General features: G+C 39.8%; 1 protein-coding gene across 2 annotated transcripts in view; it reads left to right on the top strand.

Annotated features, from left to right (window-relative positions):
* The first annotated feature begins 1211 nt into the window (after positions 1-1211).
* ATAD2B (ATPase family AAA domain containing 2B) overlaps positions 1212-18308 on the top strand; it is a 165116-nt gene continuing 148019 nt past the window's right edge. For both annotated transcript variants that reach the window (XM_078444933.2, XM_078444932.2), the window contains exon 1: positions 1212-1547. In XM_078444933.2, coding sequence (XP_078301059.1) covers positions 1332-1547 — 216 coding nt within the window. In that variant the 5' untranslated portion in view covers positions 1212-1331. The remainder of the gene's footprint in view (positions 1548-18308) is intronic.

The following is an 18308-nucleotide window of genomic DNA, read 5'->3' as shown; positions in this document are numbered from 1 at the left end:
CTCCATTCTCAGTGCTGTACGCAGTTTTGTCGAATGATTGGTAGCTTGGGTGGCTAGAATGCTCTAATTTTGATACAGCTTGGATATTTTTACAGGACGTTTCTTGAGCCTTCAATTTTTCTTAGTGCAGCAAACAGGAAGAACCTTTTACCCAATGAATAGTTCGCTCTCTATCGCTAATGTACCAAGCATTTGGTGAAATTAACATAATTTCTCTTTTACTGGAGAGCTTTTCATATTCTCTTAATTCTTGAAAGTTAAATCACAAATTTAATATTTTGTGTTCAGCTTTTTGTATTAATTCTTCCGCGGGCGGGGGCCCGCAGTGATAAAGGAGACTCCTACGTGAAAGAATTCATTCTTTGTGACTCCGCCTTACATCTGGCAAAGGTTATAGAAAACAACCCTTTCTTGCTTTGTTTAAAGACACAGCGGTCTAGCGTTTGTTCTTTCTTCAACTTACCATGTGCCAGAAGCCGCACAGATCTAATTTACCATAGTCTCATTTTCACAGGCACGAAAAGTGCGACTCAAGTTCGGTGTCCTGCCTCGGGTACCTCTGGGATTCCAACTCAGGTCACCGCGCCCTCGTCCTCCCCTGTCCCCGCGTATCCCCCCGCCTTTGCCGGTCGTTCCTGGCTGTATCCAAGCCACCTGGAGCGATGGTGGAGATACTAGGGTATTCGGGCCTCGCAGGGCGTGAGAGTCCCAGGGTCAACTCCAGCGCTCTAGCTCGTTCCGCGCCGTTCCTGGTTATTCCCATCCCCCTCCTAGGCTCGGGGCCAGACCTATGAACCATAGAGCTCACATAGCCCAGAGCGTCCCTTGCCCCCTTCGCCCCCGCCGCCGCCGAGCGCTGACGCCGCGCCGCTGGGCGGGGCCTGCTGGAGGGGCGGAGGGAGAGGAGGGGGAGCGGACAGGAGAAGGGCTGGCCGACCCTGCAGCGCCCCGCAGCGGCCACGGCCGGAAGCGGTCTCGTCGGCCCTGCGGCGCTGGATCCCTGACGCACGGAGCTCGAGAGCGAGAACGAGAGAGAAAGGGGCAGAAATGGCGGCTCCGCTCGGCTCCCGCTGAGGAGGGCGAAGCCGGTGGAGGGTCTGAGCTGTCGGCCTGGAGTATCGCTCCCGCCTCCCGCTTTCTGCCTTCTCACGCCTACTTCCATTCGTCTGCCCTACTCTCGCCTGTCCTCGTCTGCGCTCCGCAGAGTCCGGGTCGGCTCGTCTCTCCCGGCCCGGCTTCACTGGCCCTGACTGCCCGGCCGGCGGGCCGGCCTTCCTCGGCTCTCCCAGGCGCGGCGGGCGCTGTGTGGACCCCGTCCTCCTGGCTGGACCATGGTGAACACCCGGAAGAGCTCTCTGCGTCTTCTCGGGTCCAAGTCGCCTGGGCCTGGGCCTGGGCCTGGGGCCGGAGCAGAGCCTGGGGCGACCGGAGGCAGCAGCCATTTCATCTCCTCTCGGACCCGCTCCTCCAAGACCCGCGCTGCCAGCTGCCCCGGCGCCAAGGCCGGGGGAAGCGGTGGTGCCGGCGTCGCTCTGGAAGAGGCCCGGGTAAGAGCGCGGCGGCCCGAGTCCGGAGGCTTCCGAGTGCCGGCCCGGCCGCCGGGGCTTTGTCTGGCCGGGTTACGGCAGGAAGCCTCCAGTGGAGACCGCTTGGGCGGCTGGGGACCGGGTCTGCGGGTGCGGTGAAGGATGGTACCCAGCTAGGTAGGGCTGCGATAGCTTTGCTGCTCTGGCTCTTTTGTGTGAAGAACAGGACTGGGGTCTGGGGGGGGGGGGTGTCTTTTCGGGGACATTGGAACAGTCTGGTTTCCGTGTCCTTGCCCTGCCTTAGAGGGGAATTCTAGGGGAGCAAGAGCGAAAGGCCGGAGTCCCCGGGTGGAAGGGCTGGGAGAAGAGAAGTGAAAGTTTTCTGCGGTGTCAAACCCTTCTCGTAAGTGTGTCAGCTCCTGCCGGTGTCTAACTCCAGCTTACTCTCAAACTGTTTGGGGGTGGTTCAAGTTGGTGAGGAAGTGAACGGAGAGCTCCAGTTGGCAGCCAGGCAGGGATGCTGAAAAAAGTTTGTAGCGGCTCTGACACCAACTTTAAAAACAAAATCAACGCTATCGCCTCTCCAGGCAGGAGAGATCGAGCATGATTTTGTAGCTGGAGAATCAGCCAGCTAGCTAACCCAGGTTCTAGTAGGGACCTGGTAGAGCTTTCAAGTCACAAAAGGGGCATGTCGAATGTTTTGGAGAGTAGACACTGTTTCCAAATTGTATGGTTTCTTGGATGTGTGCGTTTTTGTTATGGGAATAGTTGATTAGAAGGTGAATTAACACCATCGTTGTCACACTGTTGCCAACACATTTGAAGAAGGCTGGTGATTTAGGTTTTTTAAAAAGTGGTTGAAAGATCTTGAGATTTCATTATAGTATAAAACTCTAAGCTAAGCACTTGTTTTAGCACTTTAAGGGAATTGATAAGTTTGTGTTACAAGATTGGTTATGAATTCAGAAAAGAGTATTGCTTCTGTCTAGCAAGAGGGTAATTTAACCAAGAGTAATTTGGCTGGGAATTGCTATTCATTTAAAATGCTCCTTTAAACCCACACCATTTTGTTATTCTTGTGGGAGGGAAGCAATATTTTATTTTCTATGGGGTCTACAAGATTATGGTTTGTGTGTGCTTTTTCTCTGTGTGTCATACTGTTCTGACACTGATCGGAATGAATCGAGGCAAATACAACAGATATATTTTACCAAAATGTATTTATTGTATCTTTGAAAATATATTCGGCTTTTATTTTGCTAAGATAAAAATGTTTTGAAAACTGTCTTGTTAGTAGACTGTTTTGGGGTTAACAGATCTCTTAGGTTAAAATATGAAAGCTAGATCTTAAAGTTGTGCAAACTAGAATAATTTTTCTGAAAACTTGGCTTTTTGTAGAGATTATTCCAAACGTGTACAGACTTACTGACTTTTTGAAGCTAACAGTTATTTTAAAATAAAAGTAAATTTAAGAAAGGTCTGTTCTCTATACCTAAGTTCAAATAAAATGTTTAGTGTACTATTTAATTGTAGTATAATGGTATGAATGCCCAGTCTATTAGAGCAGTGTCTAATTCATCTGAAGCAATTAGCTCATCTGTCACTGATCAGTTTGTGGTCCCATTTTGGAATTCATGCATAGCATGCTGTCCTTATCCCCTGAAGAATAAGGTGAAGTAATTTGTCAAGCAGCTGTTATGGAGATGTTAAAAGGCAAGGAATCAATAATCTAATGTAGAAATGAACATTTGGTAGCTTTTAAATTGCTGGAGGAATGAAAGATATTAGAGCTTTTTCTAGAAGGAGGCTGATGAAACTTTGTTTCAGGGATCCTTTTAGAATGTTTTAAAAGGTCATAAATAATACGCTAATGAAGATTTACTTTAAAATGTTTGTTTTTCAGTTTTAAGACTTGTCTTCTGGCTGTAGTAGGTGATAGAATGCTCTAATGGCTTTCTCTGAGAAATGTAAAGGATTTTCTAATCATATATTGTGATTGATCCTTTAAAAGAGGAAAGTTATAATTCTGAATTTGTTAAGCTTATGGACTGTATATTTATGAAGAAATTTGTGTATTTTTCGTTGCTGTATATTTCTAAAATGGGTTGATTTGGGTCTGGTAAACTCTTCCTCTCAAGTTGGTTTTATGAATTATAAGAATTTAGTACTCTTTCCAGTGTATTTAAGGGTACTCTCTCTCTGTCTGGAGTTTTAGATATTTGCTGGCATCTGTGAAGACTTGATGGAAAATGGGGTTGTTCATGCTGTTGCTTTAGGAGACTCTTTTTATTTTGGTAGGAAGAAATGATGTATTCTTTATAAGATACATAATTGAGGAGGTTCTTTTTCTGCTTTTGTGTGTTCTTTACGCTTGATGCTGATCTTCCCTCTTTCTGCCCCCCAGGATTCTTTTCTTTCTTTCTTTCTTTCTTTCTTTCTTCTTTTTTCTTTCTTTCTTTCTTTGTTTTCTTTCTTTCCTTCTTTCTTTCTTTCAGTTCTTTCTTCCTTTCTTTCTAGAGAGAGAGCACAAGCAGGGGAGAGGGGCAGAGGGAGAGAGAATCCCAAGCAGTTTCATGCTCAGTGTAGAGCCTTGATGTGGGCTCAATCCTACGACCCTAGGATCATGACCCGAGCCAAAATCAATATTGGACCCTCAACTGACTAAACCACCCAGGCGTCCCTCTTTTTTAGATTTCATGGGCCGTGTCTACATATTTCATTTGCTTTAAAAAGCCATAGGACCTGAGCTGTGCGTATAGTTTGCCTTTCTCCCAAGTAGGTTATTGGAAGGATTTTCTTGAACCCACACTTTTTAAATGTCAAGCTGACTTCTGCTCTGTAGTGAGTTATAATTACTCTCGTTCCTGGCTTCTTTTGTTTGTTTAGTATATTTAAAGTTTGACCTCTTTTAGGTCAGTTAATCTGATGATCGGTAATTAGCCTTTGTTTGCTCCATCAAAGAGTTCCTCTCAGCGAACTAATAATTGTATTCACAGAATTGGAAAGCAGTTTTGAACAATATTTCAACTCTTTTTTCTATTAGGCTTGTTTGCTTTTGGCTTCATCACTAGCTTTTTGTGCTTTTTGAGAAGGTTTTATAGTATTCTTTGAGTCCACATCTTAGTTGAGAGGGTCAAAATAAATATTTTGAGTAACTTTATAGGTAAGTTTGCTTTATCGTAATTTCATTAAAAAAAAATCCTTGGGTCCTTCTGTAGTATGCTCCTTTATCACCCTGTACTTATTCTTTTCCAACACTCGTGCATTTACCGATATACTACAACAGAGTGGCTGAAGTTGATGGTTAAACACAGAAAAGAAGTCTGAGAGTAAAATGTAATAACTTATAGGACTCTGAGATAAGTAGGGAAAAATACAAGTCCTTCAGAGTAGAGCAAGTTTTTCCTTATATGTATTATGGAAATGTAATACACATACGTATACATATGTGTGTGTATCTTGAGTAATGTGGTAAACAATATCCCTTCACAGCTTTGAACCAAGGTAGCTGTGGAGTTCATAGGATTATCTGTGGTAACCAATTGAAAATGCAACTTAAAACAAATCAATTACTGATCATTTCTGTAGTCCAGATATTCAAACTTGCAGTTAAAAAAATTTTTTTTTAAATGTTTATTTATTTTTGAGAGAGAAAGCCAAGTGGGGTAGGGGCAGAGAGAGAGGGAGACAGAGAATCTGGAGCAGGCTTCGTGCTGCCAGTGCAAAGCCGGACATGGGGCTGGAACCCATGAACTGTGAGCTCATGACCTGAGCTAAAGTCTAACTACCGCTCAATCCAGTGAGCCACCTAGGTACCCAAACTTGCAGTTTTTAAGGTCCTAGATGAAATTTACAACACCTGTAGAAGTGAAGGATGTTAATTTCTTAAGCTCTTTTCCGTGGCAGGTAGTCTTTGTGACCATTCTTTGATAGATCCTTGAGTGCTTGTCTCTTAAATACCTAATTATAGATAAACCTCTAGCCTCTGGAAACCAGCTGGACAGGTGATAGGATTACTACTTGTTAGAAGAACTAAGGACCAGACCAGCGACTTCAGCTGGGTTGATTTGTTGATATTTGGGGTTTTGGTCTTATATTGGGAGTATATTTGTTATGCCTTCCTGCTAGGGAAGGATTTTGTGAAAAGTGAGTTATTGAGTAAAAGGGATTTGGGATTTTTGGATAAACAGTTGTATGAACGTACAAAGGGGAAAAATCATACATTGAATGTTTGCTTACCATACATAAAAACAAGAAAATTTTCCTCTAGACTCTAGACTAGAAGATCAAATAGGTAGTAAGTGATAATAAGTAGATAATAAGTAGATTTAATATTTAAATTTAGTTCTTTCTTCTCTGCTTGTATATTTTACTATCACATCTGTATTTATCACTACTTTTTGTTGCTGTGCAAGCAGTAGTTTCCACAAATATCTGAAAAGGAAAGAAGGCAGCTATTGTACAGTCAGGAAATACTCTATATACTGTGTATAGACAGATTTTTACTAGACTATCTGGAGTTGTGCCTAGGATTGTATTGGGACTGAAAGTGGGAACAGTAGCCTGTAGGGATGTGAAATACAGGATAGCGATTTTCAGTGATTGTTTGCTACCTGATTTCAGGGAGTGGTTGTAGGAAGAGGAGCAGACATGTTGTTCAGAGATCATTTTGCAATATTGTAAAGATGACTTGGAGAAAAAAATCCCTGTGGAGTAAGTCTAGGGCATTGTGGTGGTCTGCATTAGAGGTGTACTTGGGCTGCCATCTTTCCCTTCCGCTTGGCAATATTTATCAGTGTGTACATTTTTTTCTTTGTTAAAAAAACGTTTACTTACTTTTGAGAGAGAGAAAGTGCGCAGGCATGAGAGCAAGTGAGGGGCAGAGAGAGGGAGAGAGAGAGAATCCCAAGCAGGCTCTACGCTGTCAGCACGGAGCCCACCGTCGGTCTTGAACTCGCAAACCATGAGATCTTGACCTGAGCCAAAGTTGAATGCTCAAACGACTGAGCCACCCAGGCGGCCCATACATTTTCTTTCATGCTCTGAGAATCTATTTTGGAGGTACATGTTTTCCCTTTGAAAAAATGTTTCATGTTTTAAAACCTCTTGAAGAGACATTATATGGCATATCTATAAATGATGATACATACTAGTGAATGAAACACATTTAGCATTATTAGTGTTTGTATTCTAGGACCCAAATTAGGATCTTTGAGCCAGGGGTGCTTCACATAACCATAAAATGATATGCTCTCTGATCTTGTGAGATAAGAACTTGGAGATCATTCAATCTGACTTTTGGTAGTGGGACTTGCTTACTCCTTTGTTTTTGCATTTAATCAATCCATGTTTATGACACACCTACCACATTAAAATGTAAGTGCATTATGGGCAAGAAGTTTTGCCTCTTTGGTTCACTGTTAATAGGGCTGCCATATTGCAAAAAGTCAAGAAGGCACCATTCACACTACAGTCTATGTGAAGGGTACCCCCCCGGAGTTGTGCAGTGCAGTCTTTTTGTTATATGCTGTGGTTAACCTCCTCATGCTGTTAATATTTTTTGCCCGTTTTTCTGCTTTCTACTAAAGTTAACTTTTCTTGTTTTCCAAAAGTATCAGTGATCGGTAGCTTTTAACCTTCTTTGTGTCGTAGTGAGGGATACTGTTTAAATTATGATTCTTTTCACATGCTTGATTTTTCCTATTTAGATCTTTGATTTATAACCTATTGTTTATAGTGCTACTTGCTAATATCTATATTGCTTTATTGCTAATATGCTATCTTGCTAATATAGTGCTGTATGCTAAGTTCCTGTATATGTTCTGCTCTCATATTTTTGTTGGCCTGTTCTGGTGTCAGTACCATACTGTTTTTAGGACTAGTTTAGGAATATATCTTAATATTCTAAAAGACAAGTTCCTTCTCTTTGTTATTTTCAAAGTTAACTTAAATTTTCAAGGATCTTCATTCTTTTCATAAACATTTCCAGTTAAGATTGGAATTCCTCAAAAGATCCAGCTAGAATTTTAATTAGGAAATTATTTGAATTCCAAGATTAATTTACAGAGAATTGACACCTTTATAATAAATCCAAGAGCAAGGAACATTACTCACATAACCTAGTATGGAATTAGATGCTTTTTCTTGTGACCTAATACACTGTCAGTTTTGGTGTTATTTCCTTAAGAAAAATGCATATTTTGTATTTGGTGTAGAAAAATATATATGATGGAAAACATTAGGAGATGGGAAACATTATAGTGTGGATTTATTGATTATTTAGATACTTAAATCTCTTGTTCCATATTAAGATTCTACCTAAGTTTTTGTTCAAATCCTGATGTATATATGTATGCGTGTGTATACATATGTGTATACATACGTATGTATGTATCTGTGTGCATATACATAGGTATACAAATATGTGTATGTATATGTAAAGTTTTTTTATTTTGAGACAGAGAATCCTAAGCAGGCTCCTCACTGGCAATGTGGAGCCAGATGTAGGGCCCAACCCATGAGCTGCAAGACCATGACCTGACCCGAAACCCAAGAGTCAAACGCCCAACTGACTGTGCCACCTAGCTACCCCTGTGTGTGTGTGTGTGTGTATATATATGTGTGTGTGTGTGTGTGTGTGTGTGTGTATTTATTTATTTAATTTTTAAAGTTTTTTTAGAGAGAATGCAAGTGGGGTAGGGGCACAGAGGGAGGAAGGGAGAGGGAGGGAGGGAGAGAGAATATCAATCCCAAGCAGGCTCTGCACTGCCATTGCAGAACCCATGCAGGGCTTGAACCCACAAACTGTGGGATCATAACCTGAGCCAAAGTCGGACGCCTAACCAACTGAGCCACCCAGGCATCCCCTATATCTATACATATCTACATATATCCATAGATATATTTTAAGTAAGCTCTGCACCAACTTGGGGCTTGAGCTCACGACCTCAAGATCAAGGGTTGCATGCTCCACTGACTGAACCATCCAGGTGCCCCTCTTCTGATGATTTTATCTGTCTATCTATCTATCTATCTATCTATCTATCTATCTATCTAAAATGTTACTGAGTTTTGAGAGAGAGAGTGGGAGGAATGGAGGGGCAAAGAGAAAGGGAATCCCAAGCGGTCTCTGCACTGTCAGCCCATGAGATCATGACCTGAGGCAAAATCAAGATGGTGACCTGAGGAGAATTAAACCAACTAAGCCTCACAGGTGCCCCATCTCTTCTGATTATTTTAAAATTAAATATTCTGTGTGTGTGTGTGTGTGTGTGTGCGCGCTTAATTGCTCATAAGACCTAAATTTCTGTTTGTTGACTTCTGTTTTTTTTTCTTTAAAGCCACATACTATTTAACATTCTCTTATAATGTTCCACCTTCCTTCCTATGCTGTATTGTCTAGAATTTTAGTTCTGATATTTTTATGGATATAAGTACTTTGTCTTTTTCTTTAATTTGGAATTTTTTTTCCAGTAACAATAAATTTTTCTCAAGTACCGATATGATTACCTTTTTTTTTTTCCTGATTTTTAAAATAGTCTCTTCACCCAGTGTGGAGTCCAGTGCGGGGCTTGAACTCATGACCCTGAGATCAAGACCTGAGCTAAGATCAAGAATTGGTCACTTAACCGACTGAGCCATTCAGGCGCCCCTGATGATCTTACTTTTTGTGTCTCATATTATTCTTTATTTTTCTTTTTTGTGAATATTTCCTCCAAGAATATTTTCAGTTTGGGACTTTTTGTAACAAACTTTCTGAGGCATTACATGGCTGAAAATGTTTTCATTATGTTCTTTCATTTAAATAAAATTGGCTGGATGTAAAATTGTAGGTCTAATACTTAAAGAATATGACTTTATTGTCATCTTGTATCTAGTGTTACTTTTGAAGTTTGATGTTGGTCCGATTCTTTTTCTTTTGTAGGTATTCTTTCTCTTTTGAAGCTTATAGGGTTTTTTTTTTGTTTTTTGTTTTTAGGTCTTTGTTCATACATTTTGCTAATTTTAGGCTTGGGTTTTTCCTTTACCCTTTTTTGGCAATCTTCGCTCTTTTAGTTTGTGGTTTTTCATGTTTTTTAGTTTGAGGCCAGTTTATCATGTCATTTTATTTTATTTTAATTAGTTTATTTATTTTTAAGTAATCTCTACACCCAATGTGGGGCTCCAACTCATGACCCCAAGATCATGAGTTCATGCTCTTCTGAGCCCCCCAATTTATCATTTCTAATGATAATTTAAAATGATCGTTTCTTCCAATAATACTAATCTCTTGGGGCATCTGGGTGGCTCAGTTAGTTGTGTCTGACTCTCGGTTTCAGCTTAGGTCATGATCTCACGGTTTGTGGGTTTGAGCCCCATGTGGGGCTCTGTGCTGACAGTGTGGAGCCTGCTTGGGATTCTCTGTCTTCCTCTCACTCTGTCCCTCCCTTCCTCACATGTGCTCACTCTCTCTCTCAAAATAAATAAATAAACTTAAAAAAATATTACTGCTCTCCCTTTTCATTCCTTATGGAACTCATAATATTCAGATGTTGACACCTAGAAAAATTTTATTCCTAAATTGATAATTAAACTATTTTTAAGCACTTTTGATGGTATGCTGGAGAAATTTACTGACAGTTACTTGACTAAACAAGAAACTGACGGTTACTTGAGTTATTTGGTGCTTCTTTCACCTGACTCTTGTTGCCTGTGTGTAAAGTGGCCCATTTGTTGGGATAAAGCCTTGAAGTTGCTTGATAAAAATTCATTTCCTTTACAACTTATTAACACCCTTTAACCAGAGCATACTTGAATACTCACACTTTGGATGAGTGTTGTGGTTGTGTACATGATTGTGCAAGTTAAGGGAAAGCTACTTTTGAAAAACCAAACCCCATTGCAGAGCTATACTTCCTTTTTAATGAATGACACCTTATAGAAGTTTTAAATGTATGTATAGAAACAGGTGAAGCTTCATCAACAGGTGTGCACAGATCAGATGGCGGCACAAATTCATGAACTGGTGGGTGGATTCTATGTTAAAAATTTGAAAATACTTTAAAATTTAGAATTTTTTTAATTTATTTTTTTAATCTTTATTTATTTTTGAGAGAGAGACACACACACAGAGAGTGCAAGTGGGGGAGGAGGACAGAGAGAGAGGGAGACACAGAATCCAGAGCAGGCTCCAGGCTCTGAGCTGTCAGCACAGAGCCTGATGCGGGGCTTGAACTCACAATCTGCGAGTTCATGACCTGAGCCGAAGTCGGATGCTAAATCGACTGAGTCACCCAGGCGCCCCTAAAATTTAGAATTTTAATTTAATTTTAATTTTTTAGTTTTTACTATTCTTATTCAGCCTCCAAATTTATTAGATGGAAGAATTGAGGGGAAGTGATAGTTGCTTAAGGGCATGCAGTTAATTATTCAGAAGCAGCATTTCAACTGAAAATGGGTATTTTTTTTTTTGTAATCTATGCATCCAACTTGGGGCTTGAACTCATGACCCTGAGCTCAAGAGTCGCATGCATTTCTGACTGAACCAGGCAGGCACCCCAGGAAATTTTAAAAAATTCTTTGATATCTTTAATTGGGTAACACTGTCTACCAGATAGACAACTGAACATAAAGGGTACACAAGACGCATGACCTTGGATCTTTGGCAAAATATTTTATTTGTATTAAAATATATGAAGGGGTGCCTGGGTGGCTCAGTCGGTTGAGCGTCCGACTTCGGCTAAGGTCACTATCTCACGGTTCGTGAGTTTGAGCCCCGCGTCAGGCTCTGGGCTGATGGCTCAGAGCCTGGAGCCTGCTTCCGATTCTGCGTCCCCCTCTCTCTCTGCTCCTTCCCCATTCATGCTCCGTCTCTCTCTGTCTCAAAAATAAACATTAAAAAAAAAAAATAAAAAAAAATACTTTAAGGGGCGCCTGGGTGGCTCAGTCGGTTAAGCGGCCGACTTCAGCTCAGGTCACGATCTCGCGGTCCGTGAGTTCGAGCCCCGCGTCGGGCTCTGGGCTGATGGCTCAGAGCCTGGAGCCTGCTTCCGATTCTGTGTCTCCCTCTCTCTCTGCCCCTCCCCCGTTCATGCTCTGTCTCTCTCTGTCTCAAAAATAAATAAAAAAAAACGTTAAAAAAAAAAAATTTAAAAAAAAAAATACTTTAAAAAATATGAAATAAAAAATTATAAAATAAATATTTCAAACAATATGGAAGTACACAGGAAAAAAAATAAAAGACCTTCCCCTGTTCCCTAATTCCTACAGTTTGTTTTTCCTAGGAATAACCACTGTTAAAGTTTGTGTACATCTTTCCAGACCATTGCATATGTATTTATGGGTAACTTATATATGTATATTTTACATATATGGAATTATAATCTATATGCTATTTATGATAGTAAACTATGTATTGTGTATATTCTTGCATATTAGTTCTTCTTGATAATTTTCTATTTTGTTGTGTTATTATACCATCACTTCTGTAGCTGTTCCCTATTAGTACACAAATTATCTCAATTTTTTTTGTTTTTTTAAATTTTTTAAAATGTTTGTTTATTTTTGAGAGAGAGAGAGAGTGGAGAAGTGGAGAGTGGAGAGAGTGGCAGAGAGAGAGAGAGAGGGAGACAGAGGGTCTAAAGCAGGCTCTGCACTGACAGCAGAGAGCTGGATGTGGGGATCATACTCACAAACCGTGAGATCATGACCTGAGCTGGGGTCTCAGGCTCAACGGATTGAGCCACCCATGTGTCCCTCTATGTTTTTAATATTATAAAAGATGTAGCAGAAAATTACTTTTTTTTTTTTTATGAAGTGGAATTACTTGGTTAAAGGTGTATGTATTTTAAATTTTTATAGGTTTTTCCATATTGTCCTCTAAACAGGCTAAAATCAATATGCACACCACTCCCCAATGCTCTCAGCACTCTTCTTATATACTTCTCACTGGGTAATTTGAGGAGTTAGGCTTTAACTTTCTTTTCTTTTTTTAAATTTTTTGTGTGTTTGCTTATTTTTGAGGCAGAGAGAGACAGCGTGAGCAGGGGAGGGGCAGAAAGAGAGGGAGACACAGAATCCGAAGCACGCTCCAGGCTCTGAGCTGTCAGCACAGGGCCCCAAATGGGGCTTGAACTCACAAACTGTGAGATCATGACCTGAGCCGAAGTCAGACACTTAACCTACTGAGCCACCTAGGTGCCCCTACTTTAACTTTCTTGAAGGGCAGAGATTATCTCATCATCAAGTATCTTTAGTATCTAACACAGTAACAGGTGCTTAATAAATTTTGTTTGTGAAAAAGAATGAATCGCTAAAGGGAATTTAATAAGCTTATGGAATTATATTAATCCTAGAAAGCCAAGCAAGTATCCTTACTTTAGACTGTATCCACTGTCAGGCTGTAGGTTTAATATTTGTTACTTCTACTACCTCACTGGTTCTTCTAAATAATCTTAAGAGGTAAATGGTAGTTTTTAATTCAGTGGTAGTGCTGCAATATAAGACTGGTCCTGTCCAGTATTTAAATTTTGTGGCATTTTTCTGTACCCATGTCTCTCGTTTAAAGTATGTATTATTTTCATATTGAAAATTATCTTCCAGGAAGAAAAATGCATTAAAACTTACAATAGATTGTTTTTGTCTTTTTACAGTTCCTCAGCTCACTTCTATATATTTTGTCTGTCTATTCTTTCACATATTCATTCTTGCTTAGAAATGTTAAACTAGTAAGCCATTGCTTTTGGGATGTTTGAGGAAAATGTAGGACCTTTTGTGTGCCTGAAGTTTGAGGACTTTGTAGAATAATATTGGCCCTAAGCAAATAAATAGCAGTGTGAGTTTTGTTTTCTGCAGTCATGGTAACTGCTGAAAGAAAAAGAAATTGACCGCACTTCTAAGCTTTCTCATGAAAGCAGGAGTACTTATTTTTTAAAAAGGTAGGGAAAAAGACTGTCTTACAAAGAAAACTGGAAAAGATTGATTGTACTCATATACTTTTTGATCTAACCTGGGCGATAATGTTCTTATTTTGTTTATGTTTTGTCTCTTTGAGGATCTTTTTCTCATCAGTCATCTTACTCTTTAAAATTTTATTTTATTCTCTTCTATGTGTCCTTCTATTTACAAGAAACCAGGTCATCTTATCCTTTTTTTTTTTCTTTCTTTTAAAGTAGGCTTCATGCCCAGCTCGGAGTCCAATGCGGGGAGGTTGTGGCGGGGGTGGGGGAAGTGGGGGCTTGAAGAACCTTGAGATCAAGACCTGAGCTGAGATCAAGAGTTAGATGCTTACCTGACTGAGCCACCCAAGTCATCTTATCTGTTTAAAAAATAAAATTCTTAGGGTGCCTAGGAGGCTCAGTTGGTTAAACATCTGACTTCAGCCCAGGTCATAATCTCAGAACATACGGTTTCTGGGTTTGAGCCCCACATCAGGCTCTGCACTGACTGTGTGGAGCCTGCTTGGGATTCTCTCTTTCCCTCTCTCTCTGTCCCTGCCTCACTCATGCTTTCTCTCTCTCTCTCTCTCAAAAATACATAAATAAACTTTAAAAAAAGAAAAGCAAAAGAAAATTCTTGGGGTACCCGGCTGGCTTAGTTGGTAGAACATGTGACTCTTGATCTTGGGGTCATGGGTTCAAGCCCCATGTTGGGAGTAGAATGTACATGAGAAAAAAAATAAAGGGGGCATTTAAATAAAATAAAATTCTTCCCTGACTTCTTTGACTTTGTAACCTCTTTAGACTATTGTCTCTTCTTTCTTCACAGTGGCACTTCTTAACGAGAGTTGCTCATAGTTATCCCCTGTACTTTCTCACCAAGTACCCAGTTCTTCACCTAGCGATTTCCGCCCTGCATTTCACAGAAGTTGCCCTGTTAGAAGTTATAGTAACTTTTTTTTTTTCATGTTTATTTATTTTGAGAGAGAGAGCACATGTGTGTTTGGTAACAGAGAGGAAGAGAGAATCCCAAGCAGGTTCTGCATTGTCAGTGCAGAGCTGGAAGTGAGGCTCCATCTCACAGACCATTAGATCATGATGTCTTGAGCTGAAATCAAGAGTCACTTAACCAACTGAGCCACCCAGGTACCCCTATAGTGACCTTCTAATTACCAACCCACATTTTTTATCAGCTTTTCTCTCATTGAGTTGTTTCGGAACAAACTTCCACTCCCCAGTGTTTTTATTTCTATTTTATTATTATTTTTTTTTTTAGAGAGAGACAGAAAGCCTGAGCAGGGGAGAGGGGCAGAGAGAGAGAGAGAGAGAGAGAGAGAGAGGGAGAGTCCCAAGCAGACATCACATTCAGAATGGAGCTGGATGTGGGGCTTGATCCCACGACCCTGGGATCATGACCTGAGCTGAAATCAGGAGTCAGATGCTCAACTGACTTAGCCACCCAAGTTTGCCTTACCCCCCGTCCCCCCACCCCCCCCCCCCCACTCCCAAGCTGTTTTAGTAAAAGACTATATTTTTCACTAGTTTGTACAAGATCCTGTCTGCTCATTGCTTGAATATAGGCATTTTTTTTTTTTAACAGTTTACATTTATTTATTTTTAAGAAACAGAGTGAGACAAAGCATGACCGGGAGGGGCAGAGAGAGAAGGAGACACAGAATCTGAAGCAGGCTCCAGGCTCTAAGCAAGCGGTCAGCACAGAGCCTGATGCAGGGCTTGAACCCACGAACCGTGAGATCATGACCTGAGCCGAAGTCAGACGTTCAACCGACTGAGCCACCCAGGCGCCCCGAATATAGGCATTTTTTAAAGAGTTTTACTTCTGCCCTCTGTTTTTCATTCTGTATATTATCTATGATCCTTTTATTGCCATTTCATATCTATCCTCTAGTCCTCACCTCACTCTGTCTCAGAGCTGCATTTCCCACAGCCTGATACACCTCTCCCTAGATTTCTGGCTAGAATTCTAAACTTAACTTTTGAAATTAGAGTTCAGCATTATGCTTCTTCCTTTAACATCTGTCTCCCGGCTCCCCCCCACGCTCACTGAAAAAAAAATAACCACTTTTTACTAACCTGCAGTTACATTGTGTTTATTTGAATACTGGTGTCACTAATTTCTCAGTTACTCTACTTTCTGGAATCAATTTATTTTCTGCTTTCACAATTCTACACGAGGCCATCATCAAGACTCGAATTAATCTCATGGTCTGCTAATTCACTTACTTCCTTGACTGTCTCATTTTTTTAATTTTATTAAATTTTCTTTTTAAATGTTTAATTTTGAGAGAGAGAGAAAGACAGAGTGCAAGCAGAGGAGGAACGGAGAGAGATGAAGACTCAGAATCTGAAGCAGGCTCAGGCTCTGAGCCGTCAGCACAGAGCCCGATGTGGGGCTCGAACCCATGAACCGTGAGATCATGACCTGAGCTGAATGAAGTTGGATGTTTAACCGACTGAATACCCAGGCGCTCCATCATTTTTTTTTTTTTTTTTAATGCTATACTTGGATATATTCTTTTTGTCTTTACATTAAAATCCTAGGTTCTAGATTTCTGACAAATTCTGATTTGGGCAGGAAGTCTTCCCTAAAAAGTAGAGCAGCATAAGTTCTCTGCTTTATTATTCTCAAATTCTTTTGCCTACTTTTATAAGATTTGTGGTAGAATAGTGGCAAGTATTTGTAGTAGCTGATGAGCACGACTAAAGAGCCTCAGACTCCAGGAGAACATGATTTTTGCTAACTGGAAAAATTTAACTCTTCTTGGGGTTAGAATTCCCACTTAGGTGGGAATAACTTTATCTTTTCATTGTACTTTTATTTTTTGTAGCATTTGGCACTTACTATTATACTTCACTTGGAAGTTTTCTCATCTTTGAATCATGTTCCTCACTATATTATGCCATATATTATCCTTGTGACTGTCAACCCAGTAGATTTTGTATTGAGTTCAAATGGGTCTTAATCTTTTTTTTACCATTGTCCTCCAAGTCTTACGTACACAGTAGAGTCCTCAATAAATGTTTGTTAAATGAAATTATTCCCTTAGTCAGAGATGCCTTTCTTACTCATGGATTGTAATCACTCCGACACACATTGCTAAATGACTGTGGGTAGATTGCATAATCTCTCTTAAGTATCTTTGTCCTGAAACTGGCAACGCCTTCCCTCAAAGGGTTAGGTTATAATTAACTAGTAAAATGCTTTGAAGATGAAAAAGTTGAAGTTGAGCATTATGATCATCTTATTAAAGGTTAACTGTTAGTATCATCAGGTTTGTAGGTAAAAGCTTTCCCAAAGCTTGAAGTTAATTAAATGGTGAAGTAATTATTTTGTATGTATTTACATTTTGGTTATTTGCTTTGCTTAAATCCCTAGATTTCTTTGGAGGGAAGGAGCTTTTTATAATGTTACTTATTCTGAGGTTTCTGTCACAGAGGCAAGTCAAAATTAAAACCCTACCAAGATAAGAAAAATACAGTAGAATAGTGCAGCAGTTAGAATGATGTGCCTCATGTACTTAAACTGTTTTATATGGGAGAAGTCCTCAAACTTTGGATACTAAGAATCATTTGGAGGCCCTCATTAAAAATATTCCAACTCCAGAGATTCTAGTTTAGCAGGTTATATTTCTTTAATGAGGAATCAGGTGATTTCTGATTCAGTTAGTGTGCAGATAACGCTTTGAGAGACCTTCCTGAATAGAACTGAAAAAAGCTAGTAGAATATGAGAGAATGACCAACAAATAAACCTACGGACTCATTTAAATTGATATTCAAAGAGTTATGTAGTACCCAAATTATTTAAAAAATGACTAGACTTCAGATATTTTACTAATGTCTGTAATTCAATAAGTGTGTAGTACTTATTCCCAGAGTATGTTTGTAAAACTTCAGGATCTGTAGATGCTCCATGAAAAAAGAGTTCCATCAAATAAGTCTGTGAAATGTTATATACTGTCCTCCATATTTAGAGGTTTACAGTGCATATTAACATATTAAATAAGACTCGTAGAAGTCCTACAGCAGAAGACCTTGAACCTAATTATTTCCAAACTTACTTGATTCTGAACCTTCCTTTTTTTTTCCTAATAATTCCTATTAATAATTTACTGAATGAACTTTGGGAAATCTTGAGCCCCTACCCTGGTATGGTGTGCAATTAAAAAGAAATGAAGTATTTTTTTTGTACATGAGAACTTAAAATCTTGCTAGAATCTCAAGACTTAGAATATGATATTTTAAAGATGGTAAACATATTATACTAAGTTGAATATAATCAAATGCCAAAATATATAATAGAGTTGCAGCTAGTAGAGGAAAAAGGTCAATTTATATCAGATCCTTCAGGTAAGATTTTCAAGAAAAGATGGGTCTTTTTTTTTTTTTTTTTTTTAAAGTAAGCTCTGCTTACTGTGGGGGCCTGAACTCACAATTCTGAGATCAAGGTTGCATGCTTTACTAACTAAGCCAGCCAGGCACCCAGGAAATGATGGGTCTTGAAGGGTGAGTGATGGGATTTGATTAGGAGGAATAATGCAGGCCTGAACTATCTAAATTGAGGAAGTAGTTCACAGGTATCTGTTCGGTTTCTGTATTCACAAACATGCTTTAGCTTAGAACACATGACATTGCTTTCTCAGTGACTATTTGATAAGTATGTCATATAATAATGCTTTTCAGACACTAATGTGCACAAGAATCACCTGGGGATCATGTAAAGAAAAATGATTTCTGATTGGTTAGGTCTGGGGTGGAGCACATTTTGTAGTGACAAATGTAGACAGTAATTAAGTCTTGGATGAGTAGTTGAGTTAGATGACGATTAATACATACTTTAACCTTAGT

This window comes from Panthera onca, chromosome A3, assembly GCF_046562875.1.
Source record: "Panthera onca isolate mPanOnc1 chromosome A3, mPanOnc1 haplotype 2, whole genome shotgun sequence".
Taxonomy (NCBI): Eukaryota; Metazoa; Chordata; class Mammalia; order Carnivora; family Felidae; genus Panthera; species Panthera onca.
This window is presented reverse-complemented; position numbering and strand designations above follow the sequence as displayed.